The sequence below is a fragment of the Sturnira hondurensis genome, unplaced genomic scaffold, assembly GCF_014824575.4.
Source record: "Sturnira hondurensis isolate 20B ecotype Veracruz unplaced genomic scaffold, ASM1482457v3 Scaffold0020787, whole genome shotgun sequence".
In the NCBI taxonomy this organism is placed as follows: Eukaryota; Metazoa; Chordata; class Mammalia; order Chiroptera; family Phyllostomidae; genus Sturnira; species Sturnira hondurensis.
Genome location: NW_028093418.1, coordinates 4,587,922 through 4,604,619, shown reverse-complemented (window position 1 = coordinate 4,604,619; position 16,698 = coordinate 4,587,922). Strand labels below are relative to the sequence as shown.

Genomic DNA, 16,698 nt, shown 5'->3' with positions numbered 1-16,698 from the left:
CTGCCTGTCTCCATCCCTCCTATTGGTCTGAATGAGTGTTTTTTTCTTTAACAACATGGGTGTTGGACTTCCATACAGTTTGCTTTTCTGGCGGTTCTGGTTGTTTTTTACATTTAAATATGTTGTCCTTTGTTTGATTGTGGGAGGAGGCAAAGTGTTTCTACCTATGCCTCCATGTTGGCCAGAAGTCTCTGCTTGCTTGTCTGTTTAGGATAGAAGTAGGTGTGTGTGTGAGAGCTAATGGGAGTAATCCAGCAGACCAGGAGGAACCAATGATACCAGAGGACATGACTAGACCAATGTCCTGCAGCAGGTGAGAGGATGGGATCCTGTGCCATGCGGAAAGGATGGACTTGGATGGGAGTGTGGAGAATCCGCCCACAGAGCAGGAGGGAAGGCAGAGTGAAAGGGCTCAGAAAGGGTGGGTGGGGCGAGAAGAGGCAGGATGTGTATGAGGTCTCTTCTTATGGCCTCTGTTTTCTCTGTGATGTAGGAACAAGTTCATCAGCTGAGAATGAGCATGACAGAGTGGTGTTGGAGGTTCAAGGAAAAGGCAGAAGGTGTGAAATAATGTCTAAGAGAGGGAAAGGCAGCTGGTTGTCCATCATTTAGAGCGGCCCCAGTGAGGACGGTGATGGGGTTTACAACAGCCTCATCCAATGTCATGGGTGCGGGTGGGCAGTCAGACTGAACCAGGACTGGGCTTTTAGCAGGTGAACATGACAAGATCAGAACAGAGGAAGGGAGTTGAGGCTGTATTTATGTGCAGGAGGGACCGCAACGAGAGCGCATAGACTTCAACATGATGCAACACAAGGGCATGAGGAAGCCAAGGGTCAATGGAAAAATGGAAATACTAGTGATCCCTCTGGGGTAAAACAAAATGTTGGAGTTGAAGTTCTAGAGGGGGGTGGGCAGTAAAGGTGGTGGTGGGGTCAGTGGCTGGGCCACTGGGAACTGAGATGTGCAGGGCTACAGACGTCGGTGATGGAAAGATCCAGAGGTCAGGATCATGAGTGTGAGTGGCTGAGGAATGGAGAAGACAAGACCATTAGAGGTGAGGAGTTCAAGGTGGCGAACCTGCAGGAAACCTGTGCTTTTAGTAGAAGGTAAATGTGGCTTCAAAGTCCTTCCACCTGGGTACACACAGCCTTTTGTCATGCGACTTTATCGCTCCTCTTAAAAAGGTAGGTATTATTTTCTAACTCTTTGATTGTGACTTGGCTCGGGGACTTGCTTTGACTGAGAGAATGCAGCAGCGGCATCATTATGTGACTTCTGAGGCTATGCCTTCAGGTGCTTCCCAGTTCCTGTTTCTGCTTGAGACAGACATGCAATGGAGCCAGTCTGGCCGCCCAGAAGGTCAGAGGTCACAGGAGCACAGAGACGCCCCAGTGCCCACTGCCGTACCCGGAAGTGAAGCCACCGTGGGCCACCCACCTGATCCACAGAATCACGAAATGTCGTTGTGATTTTAAGCCCCTGAGGATGGAGGTTGTTTGTTAGGCAGCAAAGGCAGACAGAGGCAGAAATTATTCGCCTTGATGAATAATTCTCAACTCGTCACCAAGAATTATTACAAAACAATGGTAGAGAGTAATACCAAACCAGAGCTGACTTCTAGGTTTGGGAGACAGCGTTTCTGTTCTTTTTAATTTTTGGAGCTATTTTGAATGAACTGCTTTATTATTTATTGTAAAAAGTGTCCAATGTATATAATTAGGTGTGGAAAAGGGATCTCCACTCTTCCCCCCAAAAAGGAAGCCTGAGCCCCTCAGAGAGCCTCTGTCTTCCTACTGCAGAGGATGGGAGGCTTCAGGGAGGAGGTGGCCGCTTGGGTAATTCAGGTGGGAGGGGAGGGATCTGACGTGGATGTGCCCAATATCCTCTTGCGTTTCGGGACATGACACAGCACAACAGGGCAGCTGAGCAGAACTGAGAAAGGAACCAAGGACCATTGGTTGCATTTTCTTTGGTTGGTTAGGTTGGGGTTTGTAGAATTCAGCAGTGGGGGAGAGGGGAGGACGCGGTGGTGAGAAATGCCTGGGAGAGGCCAGGCAGGCAAGGGCAAGCAGAGACGAAGGGGGAAAAATGACCACCGGGCTAGATGGAACGCAGGGCAGGAGTGGTGGTGGACAGAGAAGCGGGGAAAGGAAATGAAACAGGTGGAAGGAGTGGGGTAGGGGTGTAAGTGGGGAGAAAGTGAGGTGGTGTGGAGCCGGCAGGCCTCAGCTGGCAACTACGGGTCCCTTGCATCACCCAAAGCCCCTCTGGTCTATCTGTGGCTCACCTGCCGGTTGGGCTTCTGTGTCCAGCAAGTGGCCTGGGGTCAGAAGCAGCCTCTTCTGCCATGCAGCCCCGCAGTGCATCCCAGGATGAGGCAGCAGAGAGGGCTCTGTGGTCACGGTGCCTCTGTCCCCTCTCTTGGAAATTGACTTCCTGGTGTCGCAGTTGAAACTGAAAGGTGACCATGACAACCGGGGTGACTGCTGTCAAGGAGCCCAGCCCTGCCCTGTCCTGGGTACACAAAACCTAAGGTTTCTGGGATGTTGCGTTTGAGATAGGAAAGAAGAAGCTGAAACAGGGCTGAGTCAGGATCGGATGCCGTGGATGAGATGCAAAAAGGAAGTCAGTGAAATGGGAGAGAAGGGGCCTTCGGGCCAGACCATGGGTTAACCCTGGACTGGGTGTCGGATTAAGGAATCAGAGTCCTAGACAGAGCCCTGGGTAGGATCTTGTGTGCGCCTTCCTGATACTTCGCTCTGTTCCCACCACACGGGGAGCGGCTATAGCCCCTGCCTAAGGCTGGTCCTATGTGCCGGTAAAGAAATCTCCTGGGTTCATGAGACAAAAATCAGATGGAAAACAATGTGTATCATATGTTCCAGCTGTGTTAAAAAAATAAACAGCTGTGTGTGTGTGTGTGTGTGTGAGTGTGCATGCCTCCCACCTTCAAAAGGCCCCAGGGACCCTGGGTGTGGGTATTGGGAAGGGGAGATAGACCACGGAGCAGTCTCCTTTTTAGGACTTAAGCTGTACGCCAAGAAGCCTTCCCAGCTCACCTCTGGCAAGCCCAGTTCTCCCGAAGAGAGATCCCCCAGGGCTTCGGGCCAAAGGCCTGGCGAAAAATGTAGGTCCGTGGTTCCCAAACCTGAGCGTGCGCTGGAATCACAGGGAGGGCAGGTTAGAACCAGACTTTCTGACTCAGTAGGTCTGGAGTAGGACCCCAGAATCTGCTTCACTAGCAAGTTCCTGGGGATGTCGATGCTGCTGCTTTAGGGTCCTAACTTTGAGAACCCCTGTTCTAGAGGTTCTCAAAGCCCCTCCCACCCCAGGGGCTCCCTTCCTTGGCCCAGGGTCCTTCCCAGGCCATGACATTGTTCCTTACTGTAGTGACTTGCTTCATTATCTGTGATTCTTGCTAAGATGTGGGCACCTGAAGAATGGGCCCCATCTCTCTTGGTCACTGCTGTGTCCCTAGCACCTCACAGTGCCTGGCACGTCATGGGTACCCTGTACATATTTGTTCAGTGAACAAGTATATCTGCCTGGCATGTCCTCTCTGTGTCGTGGGGGCCGTAGAAACCTAGGGCTGAGCTGGAAAGCCAGTCAAGGATCGGAGGTACTGACCATGGTGCTTACTTTCGTCACGACCAAGGAAGAGGCGGGCCTCATGCTCTGCAACTGACCTGCCGGCTAGGTACAGCCCACTGCCAGGCGCGTGTCCCCATTCCATTTGCTATTGCAGGGGTGGGGCTGAGAGCTGAGGCATTGGGCAGGGCCCCCTCATGTGGAAGGCTCAGGGAGCTCAGCTGTGCTCACACTGAGCACCACGTGGCCATGCACCTCAGCACACACCTCTACACGCTGCATCCTGCTTCCTGAAAACACGGGGCTCCCTGCCTGGGGAGCAGGGCAGACAGGAAGCCAGAATAACCCAAGGAGCAGTCCTGAACCCGGTGTGGGCAGGTAGAGATGTCATGGACACTGCCTGGTTTCCTCACCCCTCCCCCTGAAGTTGGGGTGACTCTAGGGGCCACTGGGCTCCGCAGCAGGACTGAGTTCGGCTTGCCCACAGGGACGGAGGCTCTAGGGCTCCCCTTCATTAGCTCCTTGTGTTTCCGGTCCCACTTTCCCCTCCCCTGTGGTGTTTCCTGGGATCCCTGCAGACACACTTCTTGGGCTTGCATCCTGGGAGGGAGACCCCAAATTAAGACAGGCCCTCGAAGCTCTCAAGAACAGCACTAAATCATTCCTTTATAGGTATGTGTGTGTGTATCCTCACTGAATCCTCTCTGTAAAGTTGGCATTATTAACCTCATACAGTAGAGGAGAGAGATGTTTGGAAGCTTAAACAACATGCCGAATGTGAGTGAAAGGTAGACCTAGGGTTCGAATGCAGGACTGCCTGATTGCAGAGGCTTGGCCCTGATGTGCACCCCCCACCCCAGCCACCCCCTGCTCTCTGCACAAAGGCCACACATTCCTGGGCCCAAGGCTTTCGTTGTAAATCTGGTTGCCCTTCTTCCTCTCTCTTCCACCATCTCTCTGTGGACAGGCTGCCCAAGAGGGGAGACCCAACCCAGGAGACTCATGGGATGTTCCAAGGAAGGGGATACTGAGGCACCTAGTTTAAAGTCTTCATTTTCACAGACGAGGAAACTGAGCCTTGAAGGGACAAGGGACAGTTTCAGAGCACGTCCACGTTTATGATTTCCAAGTGGCACTTGGCAGCAGGCCTGTGAGAAAGGTTGGCAGAATCTTCATTTTACCACCTCAGAGAAGCAGGTGGACTCTGAGCGGCACAGGCAACCAGCAGGTGCCAGTAGTCGTGGGGAGAACGGTAGTGAGCATCACTTATCCGACATGTTTCCTCGGGCCAGATGCCTGTGACATTTTCCGCGTACAAGCTGACCTCTCACATCCTCCTATGAGCCTAAGCTTTCAGTACACTCATCAGTTGGAGGGGGAACCAAGACTTAGAAAGGCTATCGATCTGCCTGTGTCCCGAGTGAAGAACTGGGATTCGAACTTGGCTGTGTGGGCCCATTGCCAGACTCCATGCACCAGCCCTGGATTCCATGTAAGCTGGAGGTGCCTCTAAATAAAACTGCTCTGTGGATTTTGGGAAGGAGCCCGAAGGCCGCAGACAGGGGAGAAGCGAGAGAGTTCGGAGCAGTGAGAAGCCGAGGGCATAGAGGGCGCCAAAGAGAAGCTGCCGCTGTCCTCTGGCTTTTAACAGCTAGATCTTTTTGAGGAACACGGGCCCCAGGGTACTTGCAATCTTTAGAGGAAAGAAAAAAAGCCTGCTCACTGACCACAAGGACTCCACGCCCTGCATCCGTCCCGCCCACCTCAATTCCCAGCCTGCAATTGCTCCACAAGTTCTGAGAACTGCACGGGCACCCACCTTGCTCCACTCAGCTCCACCCCCCCCCGCCCCTCCCCATCCCTTAAGACAGAGCTCCCCAGGGCGAAGTGCAGTCCAGTGACCGGAAAAGTCCTCAGCGGGTGGGCGCTGTGGCCATGCATGGACACCCAACCCCACAAAAGGAAGACTTTTGTCCCCTTCTTATTATTCTGAACGACTGAGAACCCCAGGGTCCTGGCTCCATCATTACACAGGAAGTTGAGGACTTCCTTCTACTCTATTGAGACCTTGAACCTTGAAAACAAAGACTCTGTGGACAAAGCTCCTTGACACCAGAGTAAGTGGCCCTTGTCTTTTCTGTCTTGTCGTCTTACCTGGAGGGAGTCTGGTGTGAGGACATGCGTGCAGTGTGTCTGAACAGCGCACGGGCGCATCTGTAAGGCCATGAGCTGTGTAGCAATACTGAGAATGAGTGGATTTATAAGACTGGGCACTCAGATGTAAAATAGGTTTTTATTTTTGCTTAAAAAGGGAAGTTGTCTTGAGCGATGGGTTGTTCGTCACCAAGAAAGTCAGCCCAGCCCTGGCCAGTGTAGCTCGTTCAGTTGGTTGGAGCTTCGTCCCATAACAGGAAGGTTGTGGGTTCAATTCCTGGTCACGGTACATTCCTAGGTTTCGGGTTTCATTCTCCATCCCTGGTCTGGGCCTGTACAATCCCTGGTCCAGGCTCATGTGGGAGGCAACCAATTGATGACTCTCTCTCGCAATGATGTTTTTCTCTCTCGGAAAGCAATGAATAAAATGGCCTCCTGGGAGGATTAAAAAAATTTTGTAAAAAGTAAGTTGGCCCAGTATTAAGGGACAAGAGGCACTTTCTGTAGAAGGCTATTTAAGAGAAATTTACTTGCCAAATTTTCCCCGTGTAAATGAAAACCGTGGCTGGCATATGAAGTCAGTGTAGCAAGATGGAGACACGAATGAGAAAAGCCTTTGCAGATGCAAGGATGATTGGATACTGAACTCATTTCTTAAGAAGACTAGAACCAAGGATCCTCGCAGTCCCACTGCGGGCTGAGTTTGGAGGAGGTAGGCTCCCACGCAGCTGAAGGCAGGGAGCTGGCCAGATGACCTCTTGGGATGCGTCTATTCTGTTCTAACAAAGAATCAGCAGAATCATGTTCCGAAGACAGAGGGGCACGGGGGCTACTTGGAGGTAGGTATCCACTTCAACTCTTCCTTCAAAAACTCGGAATGGCCTCAGATTTCCAGAGTTAGCAATTCCCAGGAGTTTGCGCAGCCTGCCACCGGGCTGCGTGCCACTCACTGACCCTCCAGTCCCCACTCGGACTGGCAGGACAGCTCTTGGGCCACTCAGACTGCGGGGCATTGATGTGCAGCTCAGAGTCCTGAGAAAGAGTCCTGATTTTGAGTCTTGCCGATTTCTGTGTGTAAATATTCCCACTATGGTTGATTTCAAGCTGCCGGCGTGCCGAATGTGGAGTTGAGAAAGCAGGCACACAATTGGTTCTTCTGAGCCAGGCTAAGCTGGCTCCTGCGCACCAGCAGGCCTGGTGTCTTTACCCTCACAGACTCTCTGCTCAGAGACTCCGAGGCTGGAGGATGTTGGCACTGGAAGGTTCCGGGCTCCAGGGCCAGAGCTGACCCCTGGGCAATGGCTTTGGGGCAGACTTTTCCAGCAGACTGCAGCGGGGCTGGCAGGTGGGATAGCAATATGGTCCCCGCATTCTCCTCCTGGGCCCCAGCCCGGCCCCTCCCCCTCTGGGACAGCGGGCCCTGAAGTTACTGCCTGGTGCCCAACAAGTTGGGAAAACAGTGGACGAGGTTGGGGGCCAGGGGTATGGAGGTGACTCTCAGTTCAGAATGACTTCTTATAATGCTGACTCAGCGTGCCTTTACCTGTACCCAAATCCCCCCCCAAAACTGGGTGTATGGGGTCAGTCTTGTGCTGGTTGCTCTTTGTGCTTCCAAACTACTTGTTGCTTGTACCGTGAACCCCCCATGCCCCAAATTGCTGGCTGCCCGGTCGATCCGCCAGCACCAGCAGCGACAGTGGAGATCAGAAATTGGAGATCAGAAATCAGACAGTAGAGATCAACATGGCTTGTTAGTGACTGTCAGTCTGGGTTTCTCCAGAAAGAGGGCTGCTTACTCAATCAAGGGGCAAGTCCAGAGATGGAGGCGTGAGCTGGAGGAACGGACTCAGCAGGAAATAACAGTGCCCCGGCTGAGGTGCCCAACACCCACCATGCGCTTAATTTCCAGTGGCCAGTGCACAGTGTAAATCTCTGAGCAGGAAACACGCATTAAGCAGAGTGTAGAGGGAAGAGCACCAGAGACTTCAGACTGAAGCTGGGAAATACAATATAGGTACCACCTATGTCATTAATTGGTGTCTAAGTCAAAGCAACTCAGACTGGTGGCAACACACTGAAAATTTCAAAGCACAGTTCACATGGGGAGGGACTGTTGTGTCCATCGCTGTTGAGCAGAATTCGCTTTCTAGATAAGCTACAGAGAGACCTGTTAGGGGCACTTGGGGGCAAGATTCATCAGCCAGAAGAGGATTGGTGACTGGGACATTCCTGGTGGCAACAGGCCCCTGGGAAGGGTCACTGCAGGGAAGGAGTGACCTAATATTCCACTAATATTTACTAAGGTCCTGGTAAGTATCATGGGTGGGTTTTCTCATATTTTACCCTACAGTTACTGTTACTTTCCCGCATTACAGATGAGGCTCAGAGGTAAACTTCCTCAAGTTCACACAGCTGTAGGTTACCTGCATCTTCAGTAAGCGATCAGAAAGGATAGAAAAGGAGGGCTGAAAAGCAGGACTTGGGGGATTTTCTGAAGGCGAGCTCTCTCTTGGTTCTTTCTCGTTGGTGTTTGTTTCAAAACAATCTTGGGTAAAGCTATTTAAGAACTTAGTTCAGCTTCCACCTGGATGTTGAGCAACACCTCGTGGCTTGAGGCTGTTCCGAGCTCTTTCTCCCCGGAACCCCCTTTCTCCTCGCCTGGTCACCCCACTCCCCCAGCCTGTGCTTTCCTGCGAATCCTCAGGGCTCTCACAGGAGGCCTCCGGAGTTACTGTAACCCTGCGTGTGCCCCATCAGGGCCACGCAGGTGTCCTCGGTGTTCTCTATCGAGGGATGGGGTTGGCTGCCTAGAATTTCACTATGGCAGCACTAATGGGGTGTGGGAGGGATGACTTTTGCCCTGTAGGACATCCTGGGCCCTGCCCACCAAACGACAGGAGCATCCCCTAGGCTTTGTGACAACCAAAAAAGATCAAATGCCCACACATTTCCATGTGCCCCAGCACTCTGTGTCACCCCACTGAGAATCGTTTTAGCCTCCAAAGCCATGACAACCCATCAGGTTGTTTTTGACTCTCAGCCAGAACTACTTCCCATCCCATGTCCTTCTGTGGACTCCAAAGGGCAAGGTCGGGGCCCTGGGGCTGGAGGCAGGAAAGCCGAGTGGTCTCAGGAATGGGCACGAGAGCGATGTGTGCCAGGCTGGGGCTGTAGCTCTCGTTCTCGCCACACCTGGGTCCTCACCACTTCAGACTTCTGAGTCATCGCCTCTGAAGCGGGCGACAGTAACGGCGCCCCTTCCGGGGTTGTTTAGCACCAAGTTCGATGCCAAGTCCACAGGAAGCATGAGGGACACACTGGTGGGGAAGAATGTGGGTGGGGTCTCCCTTTGTCTGGATTCTCCATCCACCAGACTTTTCCTTCATGACACTCAGTGCCAAGTAGCTGAATTCACACTTTGCACACTCATTTGTTTGCTGGCCCCTCCCCTCCTCGTTAAAGTACAGCTTCCACGAGGGAAGCAAGAGGACCAGGTTCTCCTTGGTCATCCTCAGGTCCCAGGGCATGGTACACAGTAGGCACTCAGTAGACGGTTGTCCAATAGTTGAAGATGTATAATCCCCACCTTGTCTTTGTTGCCTAGAGCCCACTGCCCTTAATAGCAAAGGATATACAGAATCCACCTTCCTGAACCTGTGAGAGAAGCCAGGATGGAACCTGTGAGAGAAGCCAGGATGGAAAACACCACCTCCCCAATGAACTATGATGTGACCACGGAATATGACTATGGGGGTGCAACCCCATGCAAGAAAGACGACTTGAGAGCTTTTGGGGCTCAGCTGCTGCCCCCATTGTACTCCCTGGTATTTGTCATTGGCCTGGTCGGCAACGTCCTGGTGGTCCTGGTCCTCGTGCAATACAAGAGGCTCAAGAGCATGACCAGCGTCTACCTCCTGAACTTGGCCTTCTCTGACCTGCTCTTCCTCTTCACGCTGCCCTTCTGGATCGACTATAGCCTGAAGGATAACTGGGTGTTCGGCAACGGCATGTGCAAGCTGCTGTCGGGGTTTTATTACGTAGGCCTGTACAGCGAGATCTTTTTCATCATCCTGCTGACCATCGACAGGTACCTGGCCATCGTCCACGCCGTGTTTGCGCTGCGGACCCGGACCGTCACTTTTGGTATCATCACCAGCGGCTGCACCTGGGTCCTGGCCATCCTGGCTGCCATCCCGGGCTTTTACTTTTCTAAGACGCAGCAGGAGTTCACTGGTTACACTTGCAGCCTCCACTTCCCTCAAGAACAACTGCAACAGTGGAGACGGTTCCAGGCTCTGAAGCTGAACATCCTGGGGCTGATTTTGCCTCTGGCGGTCATGATCGTGTGCTATACGGGGATTATCCACATCCTGCTCAGGCGGCCCAATGAGAAGAAAGCCAAGGCCGTCCGTCTGATTTTTGTCATCATGCTCATCTTCTTTCTCTTTTGGACGCCCTTCAATCTGGTAATGTTTTTTTCTGCTTTCCAAGACGTCATATTGTCCGATCAGTGTGAGCAGAGCAAACAGCTGGACGTGGCCATGCAGGCGACAGAGATGATCGCCTACACCCACTGCTGCGTCAACCCCATCATCTATGTCTTCGTCGGCCAGAGGTTCCGCAAGTACCTGCGCCAGCTGTTCCACCGGCTCCTGGCCACGCCTCTGCTGAAATGGCTCCCTGCCTTCCGCACCGACAAGCCGGAGAGGACCAGCTCCACCTCTCCCTCCACGGGGGAGCACGAACTCTCTAATGGGTTCTGACGGAGGCCCTGGCAAGAGTGACCTGCCAGGCACTCCGGCTGCAGAGGAGGCAGCTCAGATTCTGACCACTGGTGCGGCGCGGACCAGACGCCCCCCAGGGGTGAGGTGGTCTAGACTAAATCACTTCTGGGGCTTGAGTCTTCTCCGGAAACTTCTCCCTGGAGATGAATGAGTGAACTGGGACATCCCGGAAGGCGGGACAAAGGGCGATGGTGAAGGTCTTGGTCCCCAAACAGGGCTGCAGATTTGTGAACATTAACATTTGCAAACAAAGCCACTGAGCATCCCTCACCTCCTCCCCCACCACCAATGAACTTGGGAATAGTGATTTCCGCTGTTGACTTGGCCCACAGCTGGGAGCTAGCTGCTGCTGCCGCTCCCTGGCCCTGCATAGTCCTCGATTGCAGGGTGTAGGCTCTTGGAAACCTTGAGGAATAAGGGACTCATGACCTTGAGACCTAACAAGGAATAGGAATAGGGAACTGCTATTGGCAATGGAACTTCCCTTGGAGAAAATTCTTCTAGTCCCCAAAACCAAACCCCTCAGGCAGTGGGCTAGACAAAGACGGTGTGCGTAACGTGTGGGCCTTCTGGAAACGGCCACACAAGGGAGGGGATTTTATTCCCGTGACCATTCCTTTCTTTCTGAATTTTTTCACAGTCTCCCTTCCCTGGCAGTCAGGCAATGCGGCAGGAATTTCTGATGGCTTTATCGCAGAAGTTATCAAGGCGGCAAGGGGGACAGGGTTGATTTTCTTCCTCTGGTTCTCTGGTTCGATGGACCAGAGCTCTGGCTACCACCTCGCACCCATCCTTGGAAAACCAACCAGTGCACCAGCTGATGGCGTCCGCAGCTGGAACAGAGGAGAACACGGACCAGGCAGGTGGGCTGGGGACTCCGCTTTGATGTAGGAGGCGGAGAAGGCCCTTCCCTCCAAGAAACGCATTTACCCTAAATGACTCTAACACTTCGTCTCCCAGTAAAGCCCTCCTATTTTTATGTCTTTGTTCCCTTGTTCCTCAGACTTAGATTTCCTTAAAACTCAATTTCCCAGGAGCAAAAATTATTTCAAAAAATGCTTAAAAACAGAAAGGGAAAAAACCCAGACGTCAAAACCACCCCTAAGTCCCACTACCCCAAGGCAGCCACTGTATAGTTTTGGTGTGCTTTCTTTATGCTTGTATCTTCCCTTTGTGCATGTTTATGACTGTAACCAAGATGGACTTCTGTACCCCCTACTCCCTTCTGGACCCCCCTTCTGCCCTTGTTGTTTTTAAGTGATAGTGTGTCTGATCCCTTTTCCAGGTCAATACATTATTTCAAAGCATTGTTTCTGGTGTCTGCACTGAATTCCACGACAGGAATGCACTCGAATGCACTTGTTACGCCATTATCACTCGCACAGATCAATTCAATCCTACATGGCAACTGAGGACCTGCTCCCGTCAAGGCAAACCCTGGGAGACACAGGTGTGGGACTGGGAAGAAGTACTGGGAATGTTCTGGAAGAGCCCTCTGCTCAGTGAAGTGGACACATGCCAACAGAGCCCAGGTTGGCAGCGGGGGTGGGGGGCTGCTGTGGAGCCTGTAGTGCCAGGACAGCCAAGGGGGGAAGGACTGTACCAGTCAGAAAGCACCTGAAGGGGCTGGGTGTCCCACCTAACAATACCACCCCACCACTGGACTGGCCTCTCTCTTTTTGGACACTAGTGCTCTCGCCAAGCCTCCCTCCCATGTTTGCATGTTGTCTTTGCATGAAGAAGCTGGTATCGTGAAGGTTTAGAAAACTTTTGTCCGGGGGAGGAGGAGGTCACTCTGCACTGGGCTTATGCCTCCACATAGAAAATGTGGGCAAACATAGGCTTTGGAAGTCAAGGTGAACGTCAGCTCTGCACTGGCAACCTGCCAGCCCCCTCTGCGGCGTGGAGAGAGGCTTGATGGAACTAAAAAACATCGGTCCATTACTTCGGTGCAATAAACTGCATCAGAAACCAAAATCTGATCCCCAACAATATCATTACAATGAATGTTTCACAACATCCTCCAGTTCCACTTTTGAAATAGTACTTTTTTTTCTTGTTACAAAAGCAATGCATGTGCATTGCAGAAAACTGGAAACAGGTAAAAAGCCCAAAGAAGTAAATAGATGCGTCTGCACCCCCACTCCTCAAAGCCAGCCTCTCTGAGGTTTGAGTATCTCAGTGCATCGTCTTCCAGCACTGATTATTTAAAAATAAAAGCAAACGATTTTTTTTCAATTGATGTTTATTTTCCAACAGCTATGCACAAAAACACTTCGGTTGTTTGGATCTATCCACTTAATAAGGGGAACAGTCTGGTATTAGTTTGGCCTCAGGACACTGAGGAGAAAGCCCTGAGATGCGAAGGCCTCCATGAACTGGAAGGTCTGGGCCCCCGTTTAGAAATGGCATTGTGTGCAACTGTGGGAGCGGGTGGGCGAGTGTGCGCCGGCTGCTGCCTGGCCTCTGACCGTGGGAGGAAAGCCTCCACAGGTCGGTCACACGGGCAGTCAGGAAGAAAAGCTAGGTGTGGACAACAGCAAGGGCAAACTGCAACCCTGTGGACAATTAGACTTCACGAGGACGGAGTATGTGGGCAGTGACCTGTGCAGAAGCTGCCCTTCCCCATGCTGGTGCACGGGCTCCTGGCCCAGGACTCAGGCAGCAGGGACCAGCGGCACCTGCAGTCGTGGGTCCAGGTGCTGCCCAGCTCCAACAAGGGGAGCCAGTGGGTGGACAGCAGTGTGTGGAAGCCACCACAGGGCTTGGCGCAACAGTGTTGCTTCTTTTACAAATGACACATTAATTGTCTCTCCTGGCAGACACTCACCTCGCCCTGTACAGGTAAGGGATTCTGGGAAATGTCAGTCCAGATGAACTAAATTGACACTGGACAAAGCCACCAGGAAAGGTGATGTTCTTTTTCATCTGTGTGCTCTTTCAGAAATAGCCATTTTTTTTTAAATTTATTTATTTATCTTTAGAGGGGAAGGAGAGAGGGAGAGAAACATCAATGTATGGTTGCCTTTTGAGTATCCCCTGCTGGGAGTTAGCCTGCAGGGAACTGGCCTGCAACCCAGGAATGTGCCCTGACTGGGAATTGAACTGCGATCCTCTGGTTCGCAGGCCTGTGCTCAATCCACTGAGCTACGCCAGCCAGGGCAGGAATAGCCATTATTTTTAAACAAACACATGGTAAGAAAAACTGCTCTTTGTGGGAAGAAAGAAAGAAGGGAAGGAGGAAGGAAGGAAGGAAAAAGGAGGGAGGGATCAAGGGAAGGGAAAAGAGATCGGGAAAGTTAAGGACAGAGAGAAAGAGAAAAAAGGTGAGGAGCGGTTTCTGAGAAGAACCAGGTGGGATGAGCACGCATCCGGAATGAGGGGGGTGGTCTTCTGAGAAGACCCAGAAGCATGACACCTTCTGGGAACCAAACGTTGGGTAGGATTTCCACAGTGTGCATGGATAGCCATGGGCCCGGGGGGTTGGAGAATGAGCTGGGAGGTGGTCAACAGCAGGAGGCCACCAAAACATACTGACTCTGAGCTTTCTGTTCAGGAGGTGACCCCAGCGCACCCTTGGAGCACAGGCCGTCTAAGACCGGTGTTCAAGTGCCAGGAGCTCCTGGGGAGCGTCCGTCTTAGCTTCACTTTTCATATTAATAGAAAGAAAGGGGCAGTGAAAGCAAGGGCAGGGATGAAGACTTGAAAGAAAGGCCTTGTTGGGTGGCGCTAATTGCTCAGACCCTCCTGCCGCCACACTGCTGAGGGTCCCCGCTCCCCTGAACTTTCTGCTGCTCACTCTTCCCGGGCATCCCAGGCCTCTGCCTCTTTCTGCCTGGTAACAGTGTGGGTCCAACTGGGTGGATTGCTGCAGAGCTGCAAATGGGGATTTAATAACTAGCTATCTGTGAAGACCCTCTGCCTCAGAGTAGCCCCCTTATTTCACTTATTTACTTCTCACAAAGTTTTCCTGAAAAGGAAGTTTTGGCGCATTTTCTTCGAAACAGTGTCACCTACTAGTGACTCGCTTGCTTTACTTTGATGATGAAGGCACCTCTGGGAAGCTTACAGGTAGTGGCCATTCACACTTGACATCACCGGGTTGGGGCAGGGTGTCTGCTGGGACTACTGGGCCCTGCAGTGTTTGTGTAAGTCAGTATTGGGTTCCTAAGGAGAAAAGTTAAAAGGAGAAGTCATCCCCGTAACTTCACTTTGAATGTGTCTTCACAAAATTGCAGAAGTTTAAGCAGCTTTGTACTTCTGTTTTCTCGAAACTCAATTTTCTTCATTTTCGCCAGGAAGCATGGCTGGGAGTTGCTCCGAAAGTAAGTAGAAAGGCATTAGTGCATGCGACCACGGAGAGGCTGCAAGAACGTCGTCCTCAGTGGTGCTCATTCTGAGAGAGAACTGGACAGCCACTTCCTGGAGGTACAGCACTTATTTAAAGCAGTGAGTAAAATAGACTGCTTCTTCCTGCTGTCTTGGACACCTTTTGTATATGAAGGTAAAGAAAGGGGAAACAAACAAGAAGCAAACAAAATAGCAAAAAAACAAAAACAAAACAAAACAACCCAGGGGATTGTTTAAACAGATTCAGTATTGACGTGCTGCAGCCAGCTTGTCACAGTGCACCAGAACCACTCTCTTCCCAACTCCGTAATAAGTCATGTGGCGTTGGTGTCCTGAAACTGGACCTGGTTAGAGTATTTACACCAGGGAAATTGGCAATGCTACAGATCGGGGATAGGGTGTTTGGTGGGTTGGTTTGCTTTTGTTTTCTTTTGCATGTTTTGAGAGACAGTTGTTAAACACCAGGATCCCGCTGTTCGTTGTATCTGAGGTCTGTCCAGAAAGTAGCCAGCCATGTAATATGAAAAATAGAGACATTTATCGAAGAAGACACAACCAACATTGTACACAGGACAATAATCCCTCAGTTCCCTTCAAAGTAGGCACCTTTGGACCTCACACAGTTCTCCCAATTTCCATCAGCTGCCCTGTCCTATTTTCCTGAATCTCATCTACAGTCTGAAATCTCTTCCTTTTCAAAGGTAATTTTAGTTTGGGGAAAAGCCAGAAGTCACAGGGCACCAAATCTGCACTGTAGGGGGACTGAGTCACCTGGGTAATTTGATGTTTTGCCAAAAAATTCTGCATGAGACGTGATGCATGAGCGGGCACATTGTTGTGGTGAAGCTGCCAATCACCAGTTGCCCATAGCTGCAGCCTTCTGGACCATCCGAATAGTTTCCATGGAGGAATGTTCACGCTTAATGCAAAATTCGATGCAGACTCATTGCTCTACTTACTCAGTCATGTTGAATGTGATGGCCACACAGGACACATGTTCACTCAATAGCATCTACTCCCATACTGACTAGTCCAGTGAAGTCATCATTGTTCATGCATGCACATTTCAGTCCACTCTCTTTGGCTACCAGGTTACGTCGATGTTGAGCAAACCATTCTTGTTATATTAACAATGGCTGGACTTTTTCTGGACACACTTCATATTCATGAAATGGAATACTAAGCTCTTATCCACATTAACATTGTAGAAGAATGTTTCGTGATAAAATAGAATGTGTATGCAAAAGACCAACTTAGACCCTCACCTCACACCGCACACAAAGATGAAGTCTACATGGATCAGACTTCTACAGATGTAAAAGCTGAAACAAACGTAGAAGACAAAGAAGAAAATCTTCAGACTTTAGCTAAGCAAAGATTTGCCAGGTGAAATACCAAAAGCATGGTTCGTATATGGGGGAAAAAAAGCTAAAATGGACCTGATCAAAATTCAAACATGTTGTATTTCCAAAGATACCATAAAGAAAATGAAAAGCCAGGAAATAAAAGAATAGAAGAAAATGTTTGCAAAACGCACAGCTGATAAAAGACATGTAGCTTGTCCATCAGAACACAAGGGGCTTGGACAACCTAAATGTAGCCACACACATGTAAGAGGAAGGAGGGGGGAGATTGGGCTACAGAAGAAGGAAAGGCAACGCGACAACAAAAACAGAAATTGAAGAGATGGATTACAAACGAAGGATTACATCAGCCGAGAGATACTGGAAGAGGCCAAGGGCAGATTGCTTCCTGGAGCCACCAGGAGGGACCCGGCCGGCCAACACCTCCGCTCAGCCTCCACTTCAGCCTCAGGCTT

General features: G+C 51.1%; 1 protein-coding gene across 1 annotated transcript; it reads left to right on the top strand.

Annotated features, from left to right (window-relative positions):
* The first annotated feature begins 9,425 nt into the window (after positions 1–9,425).
* LOC118976198 (C-C chemokine receptor type 1-like) lies at positions 9,426–11,837 on the top strand. The gene has a single exon (XM_037030580.1). The coding sequence runs from the start codon at positions 9,441–9,443 to the stop codon at positions 10,506–10,508; it is 1,068 nt and encodes a 355-aa protein (XP_036886475.1). The 5' UTR covers positions 9,426–9,440; the 3' UTR covers positions 10,509–11,837.
* The last annotated feature ends 4,861 nt before the right edge of the window (positions 11,838–16,698 follow it).

What these genes read in the sequence shown, in the direction of transcription:
- LOC118976198 (XM_037030580.1), top strand. Translation starts at nt 9,441, where the DNA reads ATGGAAAACACCACCTCCCCAATGAACTATGATGTGACCACGGAATAT.